A 20660-nucleotide genomic window follows, 5' to 3' on the forward strand; every position below is an offset into this window, starting at 1 on the left:
AAACAGTCACTTATTCAAATAATCAGCTATGCGTTTATAATATCAACTCCAATAAGCAAACAAATGCATCGTTTCTAATTTAGTGGTAAGGAAGGGAACCACTTACCTCACGGATTTGCAGCTCCTCAGGCCTTTAAGGGCCCGTATCAACAACTGGAAAGTGATTTAGTGTTAAATAAAATCTGCCACTTCATTGCTCCCCTGCTGCCCCAGCTAGTGCTCACTCACCTGTGCGATCTGTATGGGCTGGGACAGGGGGATCTGCGTCATGGGCGTGGCGGCGGAGGCTGAGATGGTGGCCCCGGCAGCGCTGTGCTGCTGGCTGGCGGAGTGTTGCTGCACCGCGGCAGCCAGCAGCTGTGCCTGTGCCTGTGCCTGCTGTAGCAGCAACTGCTGCTGGGCGGGTGTCAGAGTCAGCTAAACAAAATTAGAACACAGAATGGGAAAGGGTTGGAGGAGAAGGGCCCCTAATGCAAGCTAACTGCTTTGAAATAGGTAACTCAAGTGGCATTAGTCCCTAGCTACCCAACTTCATGTGGTTAGCATGCGGCTAAAACGTTCATCAGCGCAATTACCACTACTAGCAGAACATTTAAATTAAAATGGCGGTCCTTGCTCTGGATTTAAACAATCATTCAAGCTTGTCCAGGGCCCTAGGGTTCGGGCAAAAAAAGTAATTAACTAGTAGGCAAGAAAAAAAAGAATCAATGCTGACAGGATATGAAAGGAAATTTACACCCAGCAAAACAGCAAGTGATTAGTCCGATGAATGAAGAACAAGGATGCTGGATATGACCGAGGGAAGAGCTGATAAGGCCCAGCTGCTTCCCATTAGCACGAATCCCTGCCATATTCCATCATTTCCATTATGTCCTAAGATATGACTAAAGAATATGAGCTCCATTTGTTTCTTTTCCAAGTCTCCCTACAGGCCCCTCCCTAACACAATCTCTTCTGTCATTGAAAGCATTGAGTCTCTGCAACTTTACATCCCCTCTCCAACATATTATCTCCACGAAACAGGTGGTGACAGCAGCTCTCTTTATATGCAAATGAATCCTAAAGCCCCGGTTTCATAGAAGCTCCAGCCAAAGGAACCTGGAATCCCAAGTGCCCCTTCTCATTGTAGACTCTAGTCACCAAAAACAAGACCCAAATAGTAAAATAGGAAATGTATTTCGAGTGGCTTTAAACTTGCTTTCATAATGCAACTTATTTGAACCACGCCTAAATCACAGTAGTAAGTGTGCTCTACTTTCCTTTTGGTGATATGTTCTGATCAACTGAGAAGCAACCACGTACTATTCTGAAGTTCATATGTGGTCTCTTAGTGGCACGACCCTCCTTCTAAAAGGGTCCAACACAACTTGCGCATTAGAAACGTAAGACTTGAAATCAAACCATTCAAAAACTCAATATCCATAAACAGATATGTATGTATATACAGTATATATATTTATATTATATTATAATAAATATATAATAATAATAAACAATATAGAATATATATATTAATCTCTCCTGATGGGATTTTTGTAAACAATTTTCCAACAGTTCTTAAAGGGGTATTCCCCTGCCAAAACATACTTAAGGGAAATGAAGAAGCTAGAAAATTCTGGGGGTTGATGTGATGTGAATTAAAAATTCTTCCTCATAATTCCCCTAACCACCCCCCAGGATAACCTAAAACACAAATTTTCAACATTGGAAAAATATTCTAAATGGTGTCTAAGAGCAAAGGCAGATGAAAAGTTAAAAGCTTAACATATTCACACAGACCAATTCATAAACAATAAAAATAAATGACATTTATCACTTCTTGTCTTTTGGCTAAGATCAAGTGTAAAAATAAATGACATTTATTGAACGCCACATGCCAAGCACTATTCTTTGAGCTTTACATATATTATTTCTAATCTTCACAACAGTTCTGTGAAATAGGTATTATTAGTATCTCCATTTAACAGAAGGAAAACTGAGGTACAGGGAAATGAAGTAATCAGCCCACAAGGTAAGCTGCAGACTCAGGCATGAGACACGTTTTATTTGAGAACATTACACTGTAGTAACTTAAAGAAAATGTTTTTCTTTTGTAAGTGCTAATCCATTCTTTAACTTTGACCTTGCAGGGATGTCATGACGCCAAACTGACAACGGCCATTTATTCCATCAATGTCATGGTCTCCACTATACAATAGTGATTCTATTGCATGATGAAGCAACACCTGAAACGTGGATTTTAAAAAGTACTTAGTTTATCAAGAGCATCTGCAACTGTAACAAAAGATATCCAGAGAACTTATGACAAAGATAATTCCGTTTTCAGAGCTGCTTACGGTATAGAAAGCTCCTTGCAGACACAATCGTGCCAGGCATGGCCATGTTACTGCCAGCTATGGTGAACAGTTCCAGCCAGATACCGGCCAATGGCGGTTCTGACACAGAGAAAGTTTGTCACAATTCTCTCAGGGAAAACTTACCCCGGTTATCTGCCCCCCAGCCAGCATGAGCTGGGTCTGGGGAATGGCTGCCTGCACTGAAGGCTGCTGGGAAGGCTGACTTGGCTGCTGGGAATCCCCCGATTCTTCATTAGATTTGGACTGAGGTGGGTGGGGCAGAAGTAAAAGATTTCAAATAGTTGATTAAAAGAATTGTACGTATAACCCCATAATTGAAGAATCATTTAATACATTAGACTTTTTCTGTCCTAAGTTTTCTCTCTTTTCCTTTCTTATCAATCTTTGTATCATCTTAGTTTTACATACTAAGTTTTTAGACTTTTTATTTCAATGCCAGCAAAGCTGCAATTATAATTTTTAAAAAGAAAAATATTAGTCCATCCTCCACATATCAACAGAATTTTTCACAACCCCAAATAAGGAGTAAAGGGAAGAAGACATTTTCAATTCATCTCTGTATTAGACCCTCCATAGCAACATTTTCACGCACACCTGGGGGTCAGTCTAAATCTTCATATACCATCTTAAAGATGATTACTTGACCCACAGAACTTTTCACCTAATATTTTAAAGGACGGTGAATCTAGCATCTCCCATCAAGTAACATACAAGCTCAGAGGGAAAATGCTGCAGTCAAGAGAGAAAGAGAACACACTCCTGAAAGAGGCACGAAGAGAAAATTTTATGGTAATTAAAACTGGTTATGCAGAGCATTAAAATTCTGCATAGATTTGCATATTTCCCACCACCTGTTTTGGGGACTGCAGCAAGGCTAATTAACATAAAAGCTCTGATTAATTCTGCCAGTCATTGAGAGATAATTACAGTGCAGGACTGTAAACATTCTGCACTGGAGATACAGCCTGTTTGCCAACATCTCTCTGAGGGATGAAAGTTTACCATGGCAACCAAGGCAATTTTCTGCCTCCTCTCTCTCAGAAAGGAAGGTCATATTCTCTCCTTTTCTTTTCTCTCCTTGTTTCTGTGTGTCGCTAGGTCCATATTCCACTGAGTTTCATAGAATGCTCAACCTGAGGTCTTTAGTCATTAGCAAGACTGAAATCAATCTCCCAGAATACTGTTTTTCCCTCTTGACTGTTAGTTACCTGAACACTATAATGAAAGGAAGCAGCAGGTTGACTGAAATGTTATGGAGTAATACCTAATATTTGAACTTTGCATGCTTTGCCATCTGGTTCATAGAAGCAAAGTTGCCAGATTTAAGTTTTGCTTTAAAATTTTGACTGTCTACCCACCAATGTCTATAAACAGGTTTAATTACAATTCTTAGAAGTATAACATTTTAGAGCAGAGAGGAACCCTAGCAAGCTTATAAATGTCCCCACTTAAATGCAGAGAAGAAAAACTGAGCCACAGCAGGTTGAGTGACTTGTCCCAGGTCACGCAGCTACTCAGTGGCAGAATGAGAATTCAGACCTAAGACCCTTGTGTCTCTCGGTGCAGTGTTCTTTCCTCTGTCTATAATGCCTTTCTGAGACACGAAAAATGATAAATAAAAAGACCTTTGGAAACAAAAGGGAATTCAAGAGATTAGTCTTTGTGTTTAGTTATGAGTTTTAGCTGTATAACTTAGTAACATGTTTACTGAACTTAACGTATAAAATTTTCAAAGTAGATTTTTCCTGTCCACCTTTGGTTCATGGCAATAATTATCATTATTTGGATCTTTATGAGATTCAGTAATTTCAAAAAGGTTATACTTTTAAGTACTTCCTATTACAAAACTATATGCTCATTACAGACAACAGAAAAATATGGAAAAGATAAAGAGAAAATTGACCCATAATCCCGTATCCCAACTTACCTGTACATTTAAAGACTGAGCAGCGGCCTGTAAACTTGTCCCCGCGAGCTGGACCTGTAAGTAAAGTAATCAGGGGAAGTTCTAGTCTAATACTGTGACATTCATCACTACAGGTTGTCACCAACAAATATTTCAAGAATTTCTACTAAGAGTATGTCACTGAGTTAGAACTGAGAATACAAACAAGTTTGCTTAGGGGGTTAAGATTTTGTGGAGAAGCTCTGTTCCTCCACAACCCATCCCCATCCCCTGCCGGCCCCAGTGAAAAATGCCGTTGTCTTTTCTGAAGATGTTTTCCCATACTAAATGAACATTATCAGGCATGCCACACTTTTACGGGAGGCTCCTTTTATAACATTGTTTGTACTCGCAGGATGTTTAAATTCTAAAAATTCAATTCATCTTCCACATTGTGTTAACATGTAAGAACAAGGTACCTACATATATTATTTTTATCGTTATAAACAATCTAAGACTATCTACTTATTCTAATTTCAAAATTTCTATTTATATACTACAGTGGAAATCTTGCATATATACATGCCTGCAGCCAAGTCCTTAAAACATTTATAGTCGTAACTTAAAACTCCTAGCTAAAATAAAGAATCTGTCACATAAACCAGCCATGCCCAACCTTTTTGGCACCACAGACTACTTTCATGGAAGACTATTTTTCCATGGACGGGGCAGGGCGGGGGGCAGGGGGGTTGGTTTTGGGATGATTCAAGTGCATTACATTTACTGTGTACTTTATTTCTATTATTATCATAATATATAATGAAACAATTATACAACTCACCATAGGTTGGGGACCCCTGATATAAACCTGTGGTCCCCAACCCCCAGGCCCTGGACCTGGTAGAGGTCTGTGGCCTGTTAGGAACCAGGCCGCACCGCAGGAGGTGAGCTGCAGGTGAGCAAGCGAAGCTTCGTCTGTATTTACAGCCTCTCCTCTTTGCTCCCATCACCACAAAAGCTCCACCTCCTGTCAGATCAGCCACACCATTAGATTCTCATAGGAGCATGAACCCTACAGCAAACTGCACATGCGAGGGATCTCGGCTGTGCTCCTTATGAGAATCTAATGCCTGGTGATCTGAGGTGGAGCGGAGGTGGTGATGCTAGTGCTGGGAGCTGCTGCAAACACAGATTATCATTAGCAGAGAGGTTTGACTGTACGATAAACGTAATGAGCTTGAATCATCCCGAAATCATCCCCCGCCGTCTGTGGAAAAATTGTCTTCCATGAAACTGGTCCCTGGTGGCAAAAAGGTTGGGGACCACTGGTATAAACCACACATGGAAGTCTGTCATAATATTTAATACTCATATTTCATACATTCAGAAAGTTCAAATCATGGTTATGTTAAAATAAGGATATACATGGAATTAGAAAACCATCATTTGGCAACTATGATAATAACTGATTCAGGCAAGAGTCATCCATGGACGATGGGTGAAATTTGAGGAGTAACAGGATATTTACATAATCTCATCTCTCTCTCCACAGATACTTATTAATCACAAAGGGCAAAATAGTAACTTTATAGTGGAAAAATTTGGCAGACAAGTAAAAAAATGACCACAGAATGCCTAGGAATGAGACATACGCCTTCCGCTATAACGCACTGAGATAAATATATAACAGCATTGCTTATGTTGTTAGAACTTGAATCCAATAATGATTGAACACCAAACTAAAATTGAAGAACACTACAAAATAATTGGTTCGTATTCTTCAAAAAGGTCAAGGTCCTGAAAACAAGGACAGACTCAGAAGGGAGAAAGGGGACATAAACTATGCTAGAATAAACAGAAGCCTAAACTAGAATAGTGGCAATGGGAATAAACAGTAGGAAACACGAAAGGTGCTACAAGGTACTACATAAGGATCCCGGCAACTGATTAGATATAGATGAAGAAAGAGTCATGAATTACTCTTGGGTTCCAATCTGGGAGACTAGAAGATGGCAGTGTCATTAACAGGGACAGAGAAGATAAGGAGTTCCATTTTGGATATATCACATAGCATCAAAATGTCTTGCATTTAAATGTAAGTGTTGTGGCCTTGTGTGGTGGCTCACGCCTGATCCTAGCACTCTAGGAGGCTGAGGCAGGAGGATCGCTTGAGGTCAGGAGTTCAGAGACCAGCCTGAGCAAGAGTGAGACCCCATGTCTACTAGAACTAGAAAAAATTAGCCAGGTGTGGTGGCGCATACCTGTGGTCCCAGCTACTTGGGAGGCTTGAGCCCAGGAGTTTGAGGTGGCAGTGAGCTATGATGACACTGTTGAACTCTAGCCAGGGCAACAGAGTGAGACTCTGTCCCCAGGAAAGGAAAGGAAAGGAAAGGAAGAAAAGACAAAAAAAAAAAAAAAGAAACAGAAAGAAGAGGAAAGAAAAGGATAATTCTGCCAGTGGATAACCCTCAAAACAAACAAAAAACAAAATTCAGAGATTAATGAAGAACACATTTTAGATATGGTGTAACCAGGACAGGCCTATCTGAAGAGGTAAGACCTGAACGCTAAGAAGTCATCTGCCAAAGAGCCAGAGGAAAGAGTTTCAGATACAAAGATTTGAAGGAGATAAAGTTTTTATGTGACTTTATTTAAACCATTATGTTCCTGGATAAAAGCATGTTGAGGAACAGGGTATTTGCAAAGTCTTTAGAGTAGTGCCTCACAGATTATTAATTACAAGGAGGGAAAAAAAGATACCTTTATAGTGGACAAATCTGATAAACACTACCTTAATCAGGTGGTCAAACTGAATATCCCAATACTGGGACAAGGCAGTATCCTATGCCTTCTGATATAATCCACTGAGAAGGACTTAACATCACTTCTGTTATATTCCTTTCAAAAACACACAACTTGAATCCAGTCATGAGGGAACAATCCAACCCAAATTGAGCGGCATTCTATAAAACCACTGGCCTCTACGCTTCAAAAACGTCACTATCATAAAAGAAAAAGAGGCTGAGAAATTGCTCTGGATTAAAGAAGACTAAACAGGCATGACACCTAAATGCAAGGTATGGATCAGATTGTGGACAGGAAATATTTAAGTATGGATCATATATTACAAAATAATATTGTATCAAGGCTAAATTTCTAGAATGTGAAGTTGGTACTATAGTTTTATACAAGAATATTGTTTTTAGGAAAAACATGCTGAACTATTTCGAAGTAAATGGTTATAAGGTATGTGATACTCTTAAATAATTTAGCAAAACATACACACACACACACACACACACACACAGTGATAAAGCAAATATAGTAAAATAGTAATAATTGGTGACTCCAGGTGAAGGGCTTTCAGATGAACACTGTTCTACTGTTGTAACTCTTTTGTAGATTTCAAAGTTTTCAGAGTAGAAAGTTAGAAACAAAAAAATGAGAGTATCCCTTTACCACTCTATTTAGCTAGTTTCCAACATCTTTCAAGACTCAGCTCAAAAATCACCCTCTGTATGTCTTAAATTGTACAAATTGAGCTAATCATTTCTTCTTGTGTATTTCCATGTACTTTACAATTCATTAATCTATTAATTTATTCCACAAATGATTACTGAACACTTATATCTGGGGCTCTTTGGTAAATGCTGGGGATACAGGTAAACAAGAAAAGGTTCCCACCTTCATGGAACTTATAGTTAATGTGGTATCAGATCTAAAACAACTGATTTTGTATATGTATATTATAACTATGGTAAGGAAAGGTTCAGGGTGCTAACCTTGACAGCAGGTAAGTGTCACACTGTATGTTAATTATGCATCTAATCTGATGGTGAACAATTATGCAGGGAGTTGTGCTTTGATAGGGAATTCAATGGTGTCAAGGTTTCAAATGAAATTCTTTGGTTTGTAGCCCTTTGGTTTGGATGGTGCTGAAGGATCTGTGATTTTGGTAATCAGTGGATAGATCTGGAAGCCTTGGAGCTGGTTCACGAGTTACAATCATCTTGGAATTTGGACCTAATGGGGAGAAGACTGCGTATCATCTATGCAACTCCAGGAATTTTTTTTATACATTTGGACAATCACATATTTAAGCCAGATAAAGATGCTTACATAAAGGTGCCACATAATTGACTAAACTTCATCAAAAATCCTATCGCTCTTAGGAAACTGGAAACCTTGTTGGAGGCTTGACTATGTTCTTAGAAGAAAATCAACAAGAAAACATTTTTTGTTTTTCTAGAATATATTTAAAATATATTCTTAAATTCATTTTAGATATTAATTAATCTTAATATTTTACCTAGAAGTCGTATGTAGAGGTTTCTCTATTTCAGAGATACAAACAAAGCTATGTGCCTGAGCAAAAGTGTGTCAACTGGGCCTCACTCATAACAGAAGATGCTAATTGCTGTCTACAAGATATCTCTTTGAGTTTGTGAACAAATAAATGGGCTGTAGAATACCTTTCTAGAATTTCACCTGTTTTCAAGTAAAGGAGCTTCTTTTATAGTTCAGGTACACTGATGACATATTTTGATGAAAAGACTTGAGCCAGTAAGATCTATATTTCAGTTCCCAGTAACATAATAGGTTAATATGTAACCTGAAAGTTTTTATGTCCACATGGATTTTTCACTGAATCATCACCACCACTACTACTGGCATTATGCACCACTGCTAGCACTGCTGCTACCAACATATTTTGAGCACTGAATTAGTCCTAGGTTTTAACTGCAGTAGAGACCACCAAGATGAGCAAGGTATTGCTCTAATACATAATTATAAACATAATCCAAGAAGTTGAGACACTCTGATAATCCATTTTCCAACCCTTTTCACTGCTTGTTTTCCATTTTCAACCGGCTCCCATATACCAAAACTACTAGGTAGCCAATGTTTGTTTCTGTATTCCCTTTCCCCTTCTCTACATTATAGCTAAAATATGGATGAATAGAATCCGTGGTGTGTTTTAGACTCAGGAAAAAAAAAATCGTGTGATATAAGGGTAATAAAGTTGAAGCAGATCTTTTCGAACCCCAAACCAGGGGGGGGGTTCACAGTCAAGCAAAAGGCTCAGTAGTTGATAAAAATTCAAATGGTCTGGAACTGTTTTAAAGGAGAGAGATAAGCTTTGAGGTCAGAGTCCTAATACTGCAGGTTTCAGGCAATGGTGGCTACATCATTTGGGATGACTCTGATAATTAACTGCCTTCAGTTAGCCGCCACAGACTTACGCTGATAAAAACAGTAACTCAGTTGTTATACACATTCCATTTATAACAAGGAATTCTTTTCTCCACGCAGCTGTGGTGGTCAATGCTATATAGTCAACTGAACTATAGGATTCCATACTAACCATTTGGAATGATACAATTAGATGTGATTAACACTAGGCTTTAAGTAATTTTAAAAGTCTCACATTCTGAAATAACTTCCCCAGGTCCTAGCATTTTATGCCTCCATCTTTTACTGTCACTTATGGTTGAGCAGAACATTTCACCTGATGGAGATGTCCAAGGAAAGCCTGGGCCTGGGCTGTTGAGATTGCTCCTCCGACAGGCACAGGCTGCTTCTGAAAGTCCAGACCATTGGTTTGTGTGCCTAGAAAGCAAGCAAAGTAATTGTAACTATTGAAAGAAAGAAACTCAAACGTTACCAACATTCACAAGACACCTATTTTGTATCAGCACTTTTCTAATGGTAGAGACAGAATTCCAAAGAGCTGCCTCGGCTCTCTTCTAAATTCTCACCCTACTCTATATTTAGCTCTGACACAGAAGAAATTCACTAGTGACTTCGCCAAGAACAAGAAGGATTTACTATTAAACATTTTGACAAATAATAATCTGATGGCAAAAGCAACCCTTTACAAAGCATAAGGAAAACAAAATAGTTGTACTAATTTCTTTAATCCCAAAGGATACACTGTTGCATACCTCGCATTAGCAAGGGCTCTGCTATAATTATATATTTTTAAATGTTGTGCCAGTGCTTTTTTACCACTTATGCTGGGATTTGATGTTGGAATACAATTAATTTATAGAATGATATGCCACCCTAATACCCAGCAATATTTTCTAAGGGATATAATACATTGTGCCTGAATTACTACATCCGGTTATTATTTTTAAAAAGCCAGAATACTCCGTACTGGATAAAATACGGCAGACCACAGGAATGTGTAGGAATCATCCTAAGCCCGTGGACATAGTCCTACACTTCTATTTCCTACCACTCGAACACCCTATCCTGACACCTATGTGTGCACACATCAGAGCAAACCAGTTAGGAGAGTACAAGTTAGAACCGTAACGCAGTATTTCTAAGAGAGTGCTAACTCCTGCCATTATATATCCTAATTTCTGGCAAATACATCACTTGAGTGAGAATCATTTGGTATATCACATGACCACAAAGGGCTATTTGCTTCCTTGAGACAATTACAAAAGACGTATAAATATTTCACTTCCTTAAAAACTCATAGAGATTGTTTTTTATATTTTTTCCTACAGTCTCCCACAAACAGGAAACTATAGAACTACCAGGACATATACAATTAATAAAATTAAAAGAGTGCATGCGTGTGTCAAGTAATTTGAAACTAACATGAAAGTAAAATTTAAATAAATTAAATTTAAAATCACTCCCATAAACCAGACATAGAAGTTTCACTATTTTAACATTGTGTATTTTGTCATTAGTTGTAGGAAATCATTACTCATGTAATGAAGGTAATGGTGTTTGTACTGTAAATGCTTTTAAATTTTTTATCTTTTGACATCTTAAAAAACCTTTCTGGCTGGGGAGACACTGCCCCTTCCAGGCCTACTCCATTCTTAGAGACAGCAAAGGCCCCAACCAGGAGTATGTCTTAGACACGAAACTAATCCAGAGCCACACTTCCTCAATCAGACTTTGGATGCAATATCCTTCTGTCTTAATCATCTCAGTGCCAGGTCCCAGGCAACTAGAGACCACTCTGATAGCCTAATGCCCTCCAAAATTACTCAAACTAGCCAATCCTAAATTGTTTACCTTGCCCTTCCTTGCCTTTCCCACAGAAACCCCAATAAAGGGAGTGGCCTAAACCTTCTCCTCCCTCTTGTCTTCTGCCTCCTGATCACTGTGGTATCTTCCCCGTGTGGCCCTGTGTGGCATGCCATGCCTCCTGTCTCTAGGACCCGTGAGTATAACAAACTTTGTGTTCCTGAGGTTCTCTTGTGTCGCCTCTTGTGGTTCCACCTGACTAACCATCTTGTAAAAGAATATAAAACAGTATTCAAAGACAGGAAGGTAAAAAGAACACTCTTAGACAAAAACTCAAAGAGATTTAAGATGCAAAGACAGGTAACTTCTTTTAATAATTGAATTTTTATAATTAAAATTTAATAATTAAAATTTTAATAATTTTAATTGAGGCTCCATTGGAAGATGAAGGGTAGAATTTAGTATGCATTACACAGAAATTATTCATGTAAAACATAAAAGAGCTAAACTGGGCTAAAAATAAGGGAGAGGGGGAACGGATACACACGCCTACCACAGTTGGAATTGAGTATGAGATGGGTATGAGGAGACAGGGGTATTGGGAGCCAAAAGCAAGTAAAATTTGGTTTTAGTGCCTAGGAGAACAGACACACCAAAATAAGGAACAGGGGGAATTAACACATTGGGGCAGGTGAATCAAGTAAAAAGATTAATATAAGATATACAGTTTGAGAAACCCTGACAAAACATCTAAAAAAAAAAAAAAAAAAGTGGTCCAGAAGGCATTTAGAACAGAGGCTAGAGCTAAAGGCTGTATAAGGTTGTCACTGGAATGGTATTACTGAGCTAAACCACAGATGAGGATCTTGTATCCAAAGCTCCAAAGAATCTCACGTGAATTGTTCAAGATGTCATAGCTAGTTAGTGAAGAGCCAAGTTACAAGGACTGGGTCCCTTGATGCTGCCAATAACTCACAGAAAAGTGACAGTTGAAATTAGGAGAGCAAAATGCCTATCAATTAAGAATGGATGCAGAAAAAAGCAGGTTGAAGACAAGGGAGCAGCTACATTAGGAAATGTAAAGACAAAAAAGAGAGACGGAGGAGCAGTTAGAAAAGTAGGGAAAAACCTTCCAGACTAATGTGTTTCAGGAGCCAGGGGAAAGAAAGCTACAAGGATAGAGCAGTTTAATACTGTTAAATGGTAAAGAGATGATAAGGATCAGAGCACTAAGAAAGAAATTAATCCAAAGAAAATAGAGGAAAGGTAATAATAAAGGTAAGATCACTAATTAACAAAACAGAAAAACCCACACGCAACAGCAACACCAACTTGGATTTTTCCAAAGAATCACAGAACTTACAAACTTCTGGTAAGACAGAATAAGAAAATAAGGGAAAGAGTAGGTAAATAATTTAAGTATAACAAAAAAAGGCATAATCAAAAAATGCTGCTGATAAAAAAATTAAAAGGATACTATGAACCACTTCATGTCAATAAAATTTAGAAATGGATAACTCTCTGGAAAATATAACTTATCAAGACTGATTCAAGAAGAAATAGAAAATCGAAAATCCCATAGCATTTAAGGAAACTGAATTAGCAGGTAAAAAATCTTCCCCAAAAGAGAATACCTACAGCCAGCTGATTTTTGACAAAGCAGACAAAAACATACACTGGGGAAAGGATGCCTCATTCAATAAATGGTGCTGGGAAAACCGGACAGCCATATGCAGAAGAATGAAACTGGATCCCTATCTCTCACTATATACAAAAATTAACTCAAGATGAATTAAAGTCTCAAATGTAAGACCTGAAACCATAAAAATTCTAGAAGAAAATGTAGTAAAAACTCTTCTGAATAAGAATTTTTGACTAAGACTCCCAAAAGCAAATACAGCAACAACAAAAATAAATAGATGAAAATTAATTAAACTAAAAAGTTTCTGCACAGCAAAGAAAGAAATCAACAGACAACCTACAGAATGGGAGAAAATACTCACAAACTACACATCTGACAAAGGACTAATATCCAGAATCTATAAAGAACTCAAATAAATCAGCATGAAAAAGTAACAAATAACCCCCTCAAAAAGTGGGTGAAAGATATGAACAGATTTTTCCAAAAAAGATAAATAAATGGCCAACGAACATGAAAATATCCTCAACATTACTAATCATCAGGGAAATTGCAAATTAAAAACACAGTGAGATACCACCTTGTCCCTGTGAGAATGGCCATTATTAAAAAGTCAAAAAACAATAGATGTTGATGCAATGCAGTGAAAAGGAAATGCTGTATTATACACTGTTCGTGGAAATGTAAACTAGTACAACCTCTATGGAAAACAGTATGGAGATTCCTCAGAGAGCTAAAAGTAGACCTACCATTCCATCCAGCAATCCCACTACTGGGTATCTACCCAAAGGGAAAGAAGTCATTTTATAAAAAAAAGACACCTGCACCTGAATGTTTCTTGCAGCGTAATTCACAATGGCAAAGATATGGAATCAACCTAAATGCCCATCAACTAATGAGTGGATAAAGAAAATACGGTATACATGCATGCGCGCGCGCACACACACACACACACACACACACACATGCACACACACGCGCTCCCCCACCCCATGGAATACTACTCAGTACTCAGCCATAAAAATGAATGGAATAATATCTTTTGCAGCAACTTGAACTGGAGACCATTATTCTAAGTGAAGTAACTCAGGAATGGAAAAACAAATACCATATGTTCTCACTAACAAGTGGGAGCTAAATGAGCGTTATATATGGTCATAAAATGGCATCATGGACATTGAAAACTAAGAAGGGAGGGGATAAGAGTGGAGTGAAGGGTAAAAATCTACCTATCAGGTACAATGTACGCTATTCTGGTGATGGGTACACTAAAAGTCATGACTTCAGCATTATACAATTCATCCATGTACCAAGAAACACTTGTATCCTAAATCTATTGAAATGTTAAAAAAAGAATACAAAATCCTAACAAATTTTCCCAATAGTGCTTCCAAAAATTCAAGAAAGAAATAATTACAATCTTTCACAAATTTTCCCAGAGAACAACAGCAAAACCAGGGAACACTTCCTAACTCATTTTACGAGGACAGCATAACCTTGATTCCATAACCTGACAAAGATAAGTTGAGAAAGGAAAAAAATACAAGCCATTTCATTCATAAACATATATGGAAAAAATCCTAAATAATAATAGCAAATCTAATCAAGTAAGATAAAATATTATGGCTAAATGTGGATTTATTACAGAAATACAAGGTTGGTTTGGGGTTTAAAAAAAAATCAATTAATAAGATTCACCAAATTCATTAAAGGAAAAAATCATATAGTCATCTCAAAGGATGTGTAAAAATCTTGAGATAAATTTAATATCCACTTAAGATAAAAGTTCTAGGGCTGGGCATGTGGCTCATGCCTGTAATCTTAACACTCTGGGAGGCTGAGGTGAGAGGATTGCTTGAGGTCAGGAGTTTGAGACCAGCCTGAGCAAGAGCGACACCCTATCTATACAAAAAACAGAAAAATTGGCTGGGCATGGTGGCGTATGCCTGTAGTTCCAGCTACTCCCACCTACCTGGTAGGAGGATCAATTGAATCAGGAGTTTGAGGGAGCAGTGAGTTATGGTGATGCCACTGCACTCTACACAGGGCAATAAAGTGAGACTCTGTCTCAAAAATAAACAAAACAAAACAACTAGGCATAGGAGGATGCATTAAAAAATAAATAAGCATAATACTTCAATGGTGAGACATTAAGAGTACTTTTCTTTCTTTCTTCCCCCCCCTTTTTTTTTTTTTTGAGACAGGGCCTTACTCTGTTGCCCAGGCCCCAGGCTGGAGCACAGTAGCACCATCACAGCTCATTGCAGCCTCCAACTCATGGGCTCAAGCAATCCCCCTGCTTCAGCCTCCCAAGTAGCCTTGCCAACTTTTAAAATTTTTTGTAGAGATGGGATCTTGCTATGTTGCCCAGGCTGGTCTCAAACTCCTGGCCTCAAGTGATCCTCCTGCTTCAGCCTCCCCAAATGCTAGGATTAGGGACTAACACTTCCTTTAAGATTAAGAACAAGATAAGGGTACTGGCTACCTCTACTTCTTTTATATTGGAAAGCCTATCCAGCAAAACAAGGCAAGAAAACACTTGAATTGGAATAAAGAAAGAAAACTATCCTCTCAGATGATCTGATCATGTATATTGACTATCCTAAGTAATCTAACAACCTATGATTAGAGTGAGTTTGATAAACAAATAGACCAGAGAGCAGAGAGTCCAGAAACAGAGCTACACATATGCACTACAAACACAACAGAGGTGAGAATGAAACATGGCAGATCAGTGAGGAAAGGATGGAGTTTTCAACAAATGAGTAACTGGGTATCCATTTGGGGAAAAAAGAAAATTAGACACCAATTACCATACCAAAAAGGGGGGGCGGGGAATAAAATTTCAGAAGGATTAAAGGCCTAAATGTTAAATGCAAAACTACAACATTTTTAGAAGATAACATAAGACACCATCACTACAATCTTGAGAAAGGGAAGGATTTCTTTACCAAGACTCAAAAAATGAAAAGGTACAAATTTAACTACTTTAAAATTAAAAGCTTTGCTCATCAAAGGGCTACATAAAGTGAATGAAAAAAAGAAATATTTACAATCCATACAAATAACGAAAGATTAGTATTCAGGATACACAAAGAACTCCTATGAATCAATAAGAAAAAGTCAACCCAGCAGAAAGAATAGGCAAAAGAAATGAATAGGAATTTCACAAAGGAGGAAACACAGATGTCCCATAAACACAAGAAAAGACGCTCGATCTCCTTGGAAACTAGGAAAATACAAATTAAAATCGCAATGAGCTACCATTTTACACCCAATAAGTTGGCTAACATTACAAAGTTGGTTAATATCAAGTTTTGGCAAGACTGTGAAATTCTCATCTGTTGTTGGTAGCAGTATAAATGCAGTATAAACCAATACAGAAATGCTTTGGAAAACTGGCTGGTGGGACATTAGAAAAAGTTCAGCAATTACACTGTAAGAAAATACTCTGGAGACTTTTTCACATACATACACCAAGAGATAAGTATAACATTTATTTATAGCAGTATTGTTTGTAATACTAGACATAATCCAAATGTTCCATCAATAATAGAATGGACATGAAAATTGTGACATATTCATACAATGGGATATTATGGCCAGTGAAAATGAATTACAGATATATGTATTAACATGGATGAATCTCAAAAACAACGTTGAGTAAAGACATGGTACAGTATGATTCTATTTATATCATGAAAACAGGCAAACCTAAGCAATTTATTATTTGAGGATAAATACATAGATGAGAAAAAATTTTTGAAAGAAAAGCAATGTGACCATTAACACTAAATTTAGGATGGTAAATTCTACCATTCTTTGTGGTAGAAGAATGGAATCTGATCAGGGCGGGCCTACAGTGACCTTGTGAGGAACAGTAACATTCTAGTTCATGGCTAGAGTGGTACATACATGAGTGCTTAAATACAACATACATGCTTACATACAGATTTTTACAATTATTACTTTTACATAAAATAGTAAAAGAAAAACATCAACAATGATAAAACAGTGCACTTTTAGGTACACATCCAGATTACAAAGAACTAAGGAAAAGCAGACGGTAATGAAGCCACAGTAGTGAATGGGGCTCGTTCCTTTAAGTCAGTTAGAGGTAGAAGCATAAGAGAATGTAATTACAAGGGATAGATATGCTGGAAGGAAAGGTTTTGGGCTGATGAAATCTGAGCACACTTAAAGATTGAAAGAGTCTATAGAAAGGGACACGGTGAAGATGTAAGAACAACACACGGGTTAAAAGATGGGGCAGGAACCTGAAAGATATGATAAGAGACAGAATTACGAAAAGTAGAGGGCTAGAATAATAGAAAAGAAGAAAGATACTTCTTTGTATATGAAAACGAGAAGGTGAGTAAAAACAGAAAAAATATAAAGTGCTAAGGAGGGTGGGGGTGGGACTCAGTTACAATTTTCTCAGTAATCAAAGGGTAGTCATTTTTAGAAAACAAAAGAGGCAAAACAGAAATAGAAAATATTTGGAAATATGCAATGAAGAATGTGACAGGGAATAAATTAGATAAGAACCCAATGACAGCACCAGGTAGAATGAAGGTTCAACTGAGAGAAGTCTGGATTTATATTAAGTTCAAGAATTGGAGGGTCTTCGTCTCCCAGAAAATTCTATTTCTCTCTTCATAGCCAGCAGTCAAGTATCGACTAGGCAAAGGTTTATTCTTCATAAATAATTCACACTACTCAGTTTTGCACAGGTTTCCGGCTGTCCTTCAGCACCCAGCTCAAGTGCCGCTGTCCTCGTTTTCCATTCCTTTAACTCAAAAGCAAGAATCTATACCTCCTGTTTACAAAATCTTTACCCCTCTAACTCAAAAGCAAGAATCTATACCTCCTGTGTTTACAAAAACATATTTGGTACTTCCCAACGTTTTGTGGGAGGGAAGGAGAGGGAGAGAAATAAAATTGAACTAAAATATACACAATCCAGATGAATATGCATCTGAAACATACTATGCTAAGTGAAAGAAGCCAGATCCAGAGGCTACATATGTATGATTCCACTTACATGACATTTTGGAAAAGGCAAAACTGAAATGGACCATTAAAAAGAACTAACCAACCTCCCTGTTTTACAAATAAGAAAAGTAAATATATACAGAGATACACTTCCACTGAAATAACTGAAGAGTGATTGAGCTCCGAGCCTTCCGTCTATCCCCCAACCCAATTGCTCTTCCTACTGTACCATCCTACGACCAAGGAGTCCAATTCAATGCTTATTCACAAAGAATATTAAGTGATTAACCAGTAATTGGAGTCATGATCAGGCTTATAAGGAGACATCAGATGATAAGGTATCAGAATTTGGGGCCTTTGGTTTCTATCTCACAGCATGTTACCCCAGTTATACTTCTTTTATACCAAAAAAATTTTTAAAAAGGAATTAAATTATATAGCCCATGAGAAACATTACTACATCCAATAAGGACAACTTTGGCAAAAAAAATCTCCAAGTAGGAAACACACTGAAATGTTAATAGTGAATGAATTATTCTGTATTTTTCAAATTCTCTACCATGAGTATTACACAGTCAATGATTACAACTTAAATTTTTGTTCGGTTTCATTTTTCCTAAAATGGGCTTCCTTTCAATTTATCCTTCAATGTCATCTCCAAAGTGATCAGTCTCCAAAGTGATCTGTCTCCTAAAAGAGACTGGGTTCTATTTGGGTTCTACCCAGGTGTACACTTAATTTTTTTGTAGGGGGAAGACTGTCCTCTCATTTATGCTATTCCTATTGTCTTTTCTCCATAAGTGAGAATGGAAATCTATAGCCTATGAACATTAATTTTAACATGTGCAAATGGGAGAGGAAACACAACATTCTAGGGAAGGAAGGAGAAAGGTAGAGGTTGGAGAGAAGGGATGGGGGAGGGAGAAAGAGAGTCAGGGAGAAAGTTAAGGTGATACCCTCAGTGGGACTAAAATGTATTTAATAGATGCCCTTCACCCTCTTCTTTAGCTCAGAAGTCCCAGTCATTATTCAACATCCAGCCTGTAATCTACTTGCTTTAAGACTTTAAGAGCCAGCCTAACTATAAATAATCCTTCCCTAATCTTAACTCCTATAAAATCTAGTTTTTCTTAGAACACTTAATCATTACTTATGAGATAACATTAATATAATAGTTTCCAAACAGATTAACCCTTTGGCCAGAATTAAAACTTACATAGTACATTTTTGCAATCTCTTCAGGAACCACCTATATCTAAAGGAAAATGTGACAATTTAAAAAGAAAAAAATTTTTGTTCCATTGTCAGTGACCCCATATTCTTTAGCTAAAAGCATAGAAATTCATTTGTCAATGTAGGTCTCAGACCAAGTATCAGAATCACATGGATCACAACCAATTAAATCAGAATAAAGAAGTTGGCTGCAGGGAATCGAGTTTTCTGGAACCCTGAAAAATATTAGTAAAACAGTCACTGTTTCCAACAAAAAGAACAAAAAGATTTGTTCTCAGTGGAGACCCAAACCTTGACTATACGAGGTTCCCTATTCTCAGATCTGACATGACCCCCCTGGCATAGACAGTGTCGCAGGTGGCTGCCTGCTCCCACTCCCACCCAATTCAGAATGTTGGGGGTAAGGAAAGCTACACTAAACATAGTACACCTGTTCTGAAATGACTTTCCTCACAGTAACATTTAGTATCATTGGCTAATTGGGAATTTGATTTAACTTGTGTATGTGATCTTTAATTCTGAATTGGAAATCACCTATATACAACCTTTATTTTTAATCCACTCCAATGCCATGATTACTTGAAATACGGATATAGGAATTATTCAGCTGTTCTCCTAAATCTTAGCCAATAGGAGTGTTCACTTTTACAATTCAGTAGAAATTTCTCTTTTCTTGAATAGTTTTACCTTTATAATAAATGGCTTTTGATAAAACTATTGTTGTGCCTATACATACAAGACTTACCATGAATCATCTCCTATTTTCAACGAGACAATTCTTTTTGCTTATGTGCATTTTCTATTCTCATATAATTATTTAGGTATACAACAAATGAGAACCAACAATACCATGTAGAAAAAAGATCCTGCTGTAAGAATAAATGGTACTTTCAACAAATATTTACTGGGCATTGATATTCTAGATACACAGGTTATAAAAATGAATACAGCTACAGTCCTTGCTCTCAAACAGTTCATTCATTCATTTAAAAAAAATACTTTTTGAGTATCTACACGTGGCAGGCATTGTTTTAAGGGCTGACACCACAGTGAAGAAGAGAGACAAAAATCATGTCTTCATAGAGCTTACATTCTAGTGTGGGGGAAATAAATAGACAATAAAAATTAAAAAAATATTGGATATTAGACAGAAATAAATGCTATGGAAAATAAAGAGGGAGGGGGAGGAAGTTTGTTGGGGTACACAGATAATGACTGTGGTTTCAATTACATAAAAATAGTCATACAATGTAGAAAGTGCAAAACAAACAGACATAGGGTTTTACCAAAACATTTAGAAGAGACTTAAGGGGAAAGGGAGAAGGCAACATCATGGAAGCTTTGTGGAGGTGACATTTCCGTTGATTCTTAAGAAAATGAGATGAAATTAATTGGAGAAGGTTGAGTTGGGGAGGAAAATGCCAAGCATTTTGTACCACAAGTAGAAGACACTATGCCCAAGTTAAAAAATAAAATCCAAGAATTTTAACTAACAATTTCAGATACCCTGTTAGGTCCTAGGGTTACAAAGATAAATAAATCATGTTCCCATACG

The 20660-nt window shown here is 37.4% G+C and overlaps 1 protein-coding gene across 2 annotated transcripts in view; it reads right to left on the reverse strand.

The window, feature by feature from the left end:
* The window catches only part of POU2F1 (POU class 2 homeobox 1), a 164694-nt gene that overhangs the window by 36277 nt on the left and 107757 nt on the right, over nt 1–20660 (reverse strand). For both annotated transcript variants that reach the window (XM_069479106.1, XM_069479105.1), the window contains exons 3-6: nt 9752–9852; nt 4285–4338; nt 2481–2600; nt 229–417 (exon numbers count right to left, since the gene is read on the reverse strand). In XM_069479106.1, the coding sequence (XP_069335207.1) occupies nt 229–417; nt 2481–2600; nt 4285–4338; nt 9752–9852 (464 nt within the window). The remainder of the gene's footprint in view (nt 1–228; nt 418–2480; nt 2601–4284; nt 4339–9751; nt 9853–20660) is intronic.

The sequence above is a fragment of the Eulemur rufifrons genome, chromosome 8, assembly GCF_041146395.1.
Source record: "Eulemur rufifrons isolate Redbay chromosome 8, OSU_ERuf_1, whole genome shotgun sequence".
Taxonomy (NCBI): Eukaryota; Metazoa; Chordata; class Mammalia; order Primates; family Lemuridae; genus Eulemur; species Eulemur rufifrons.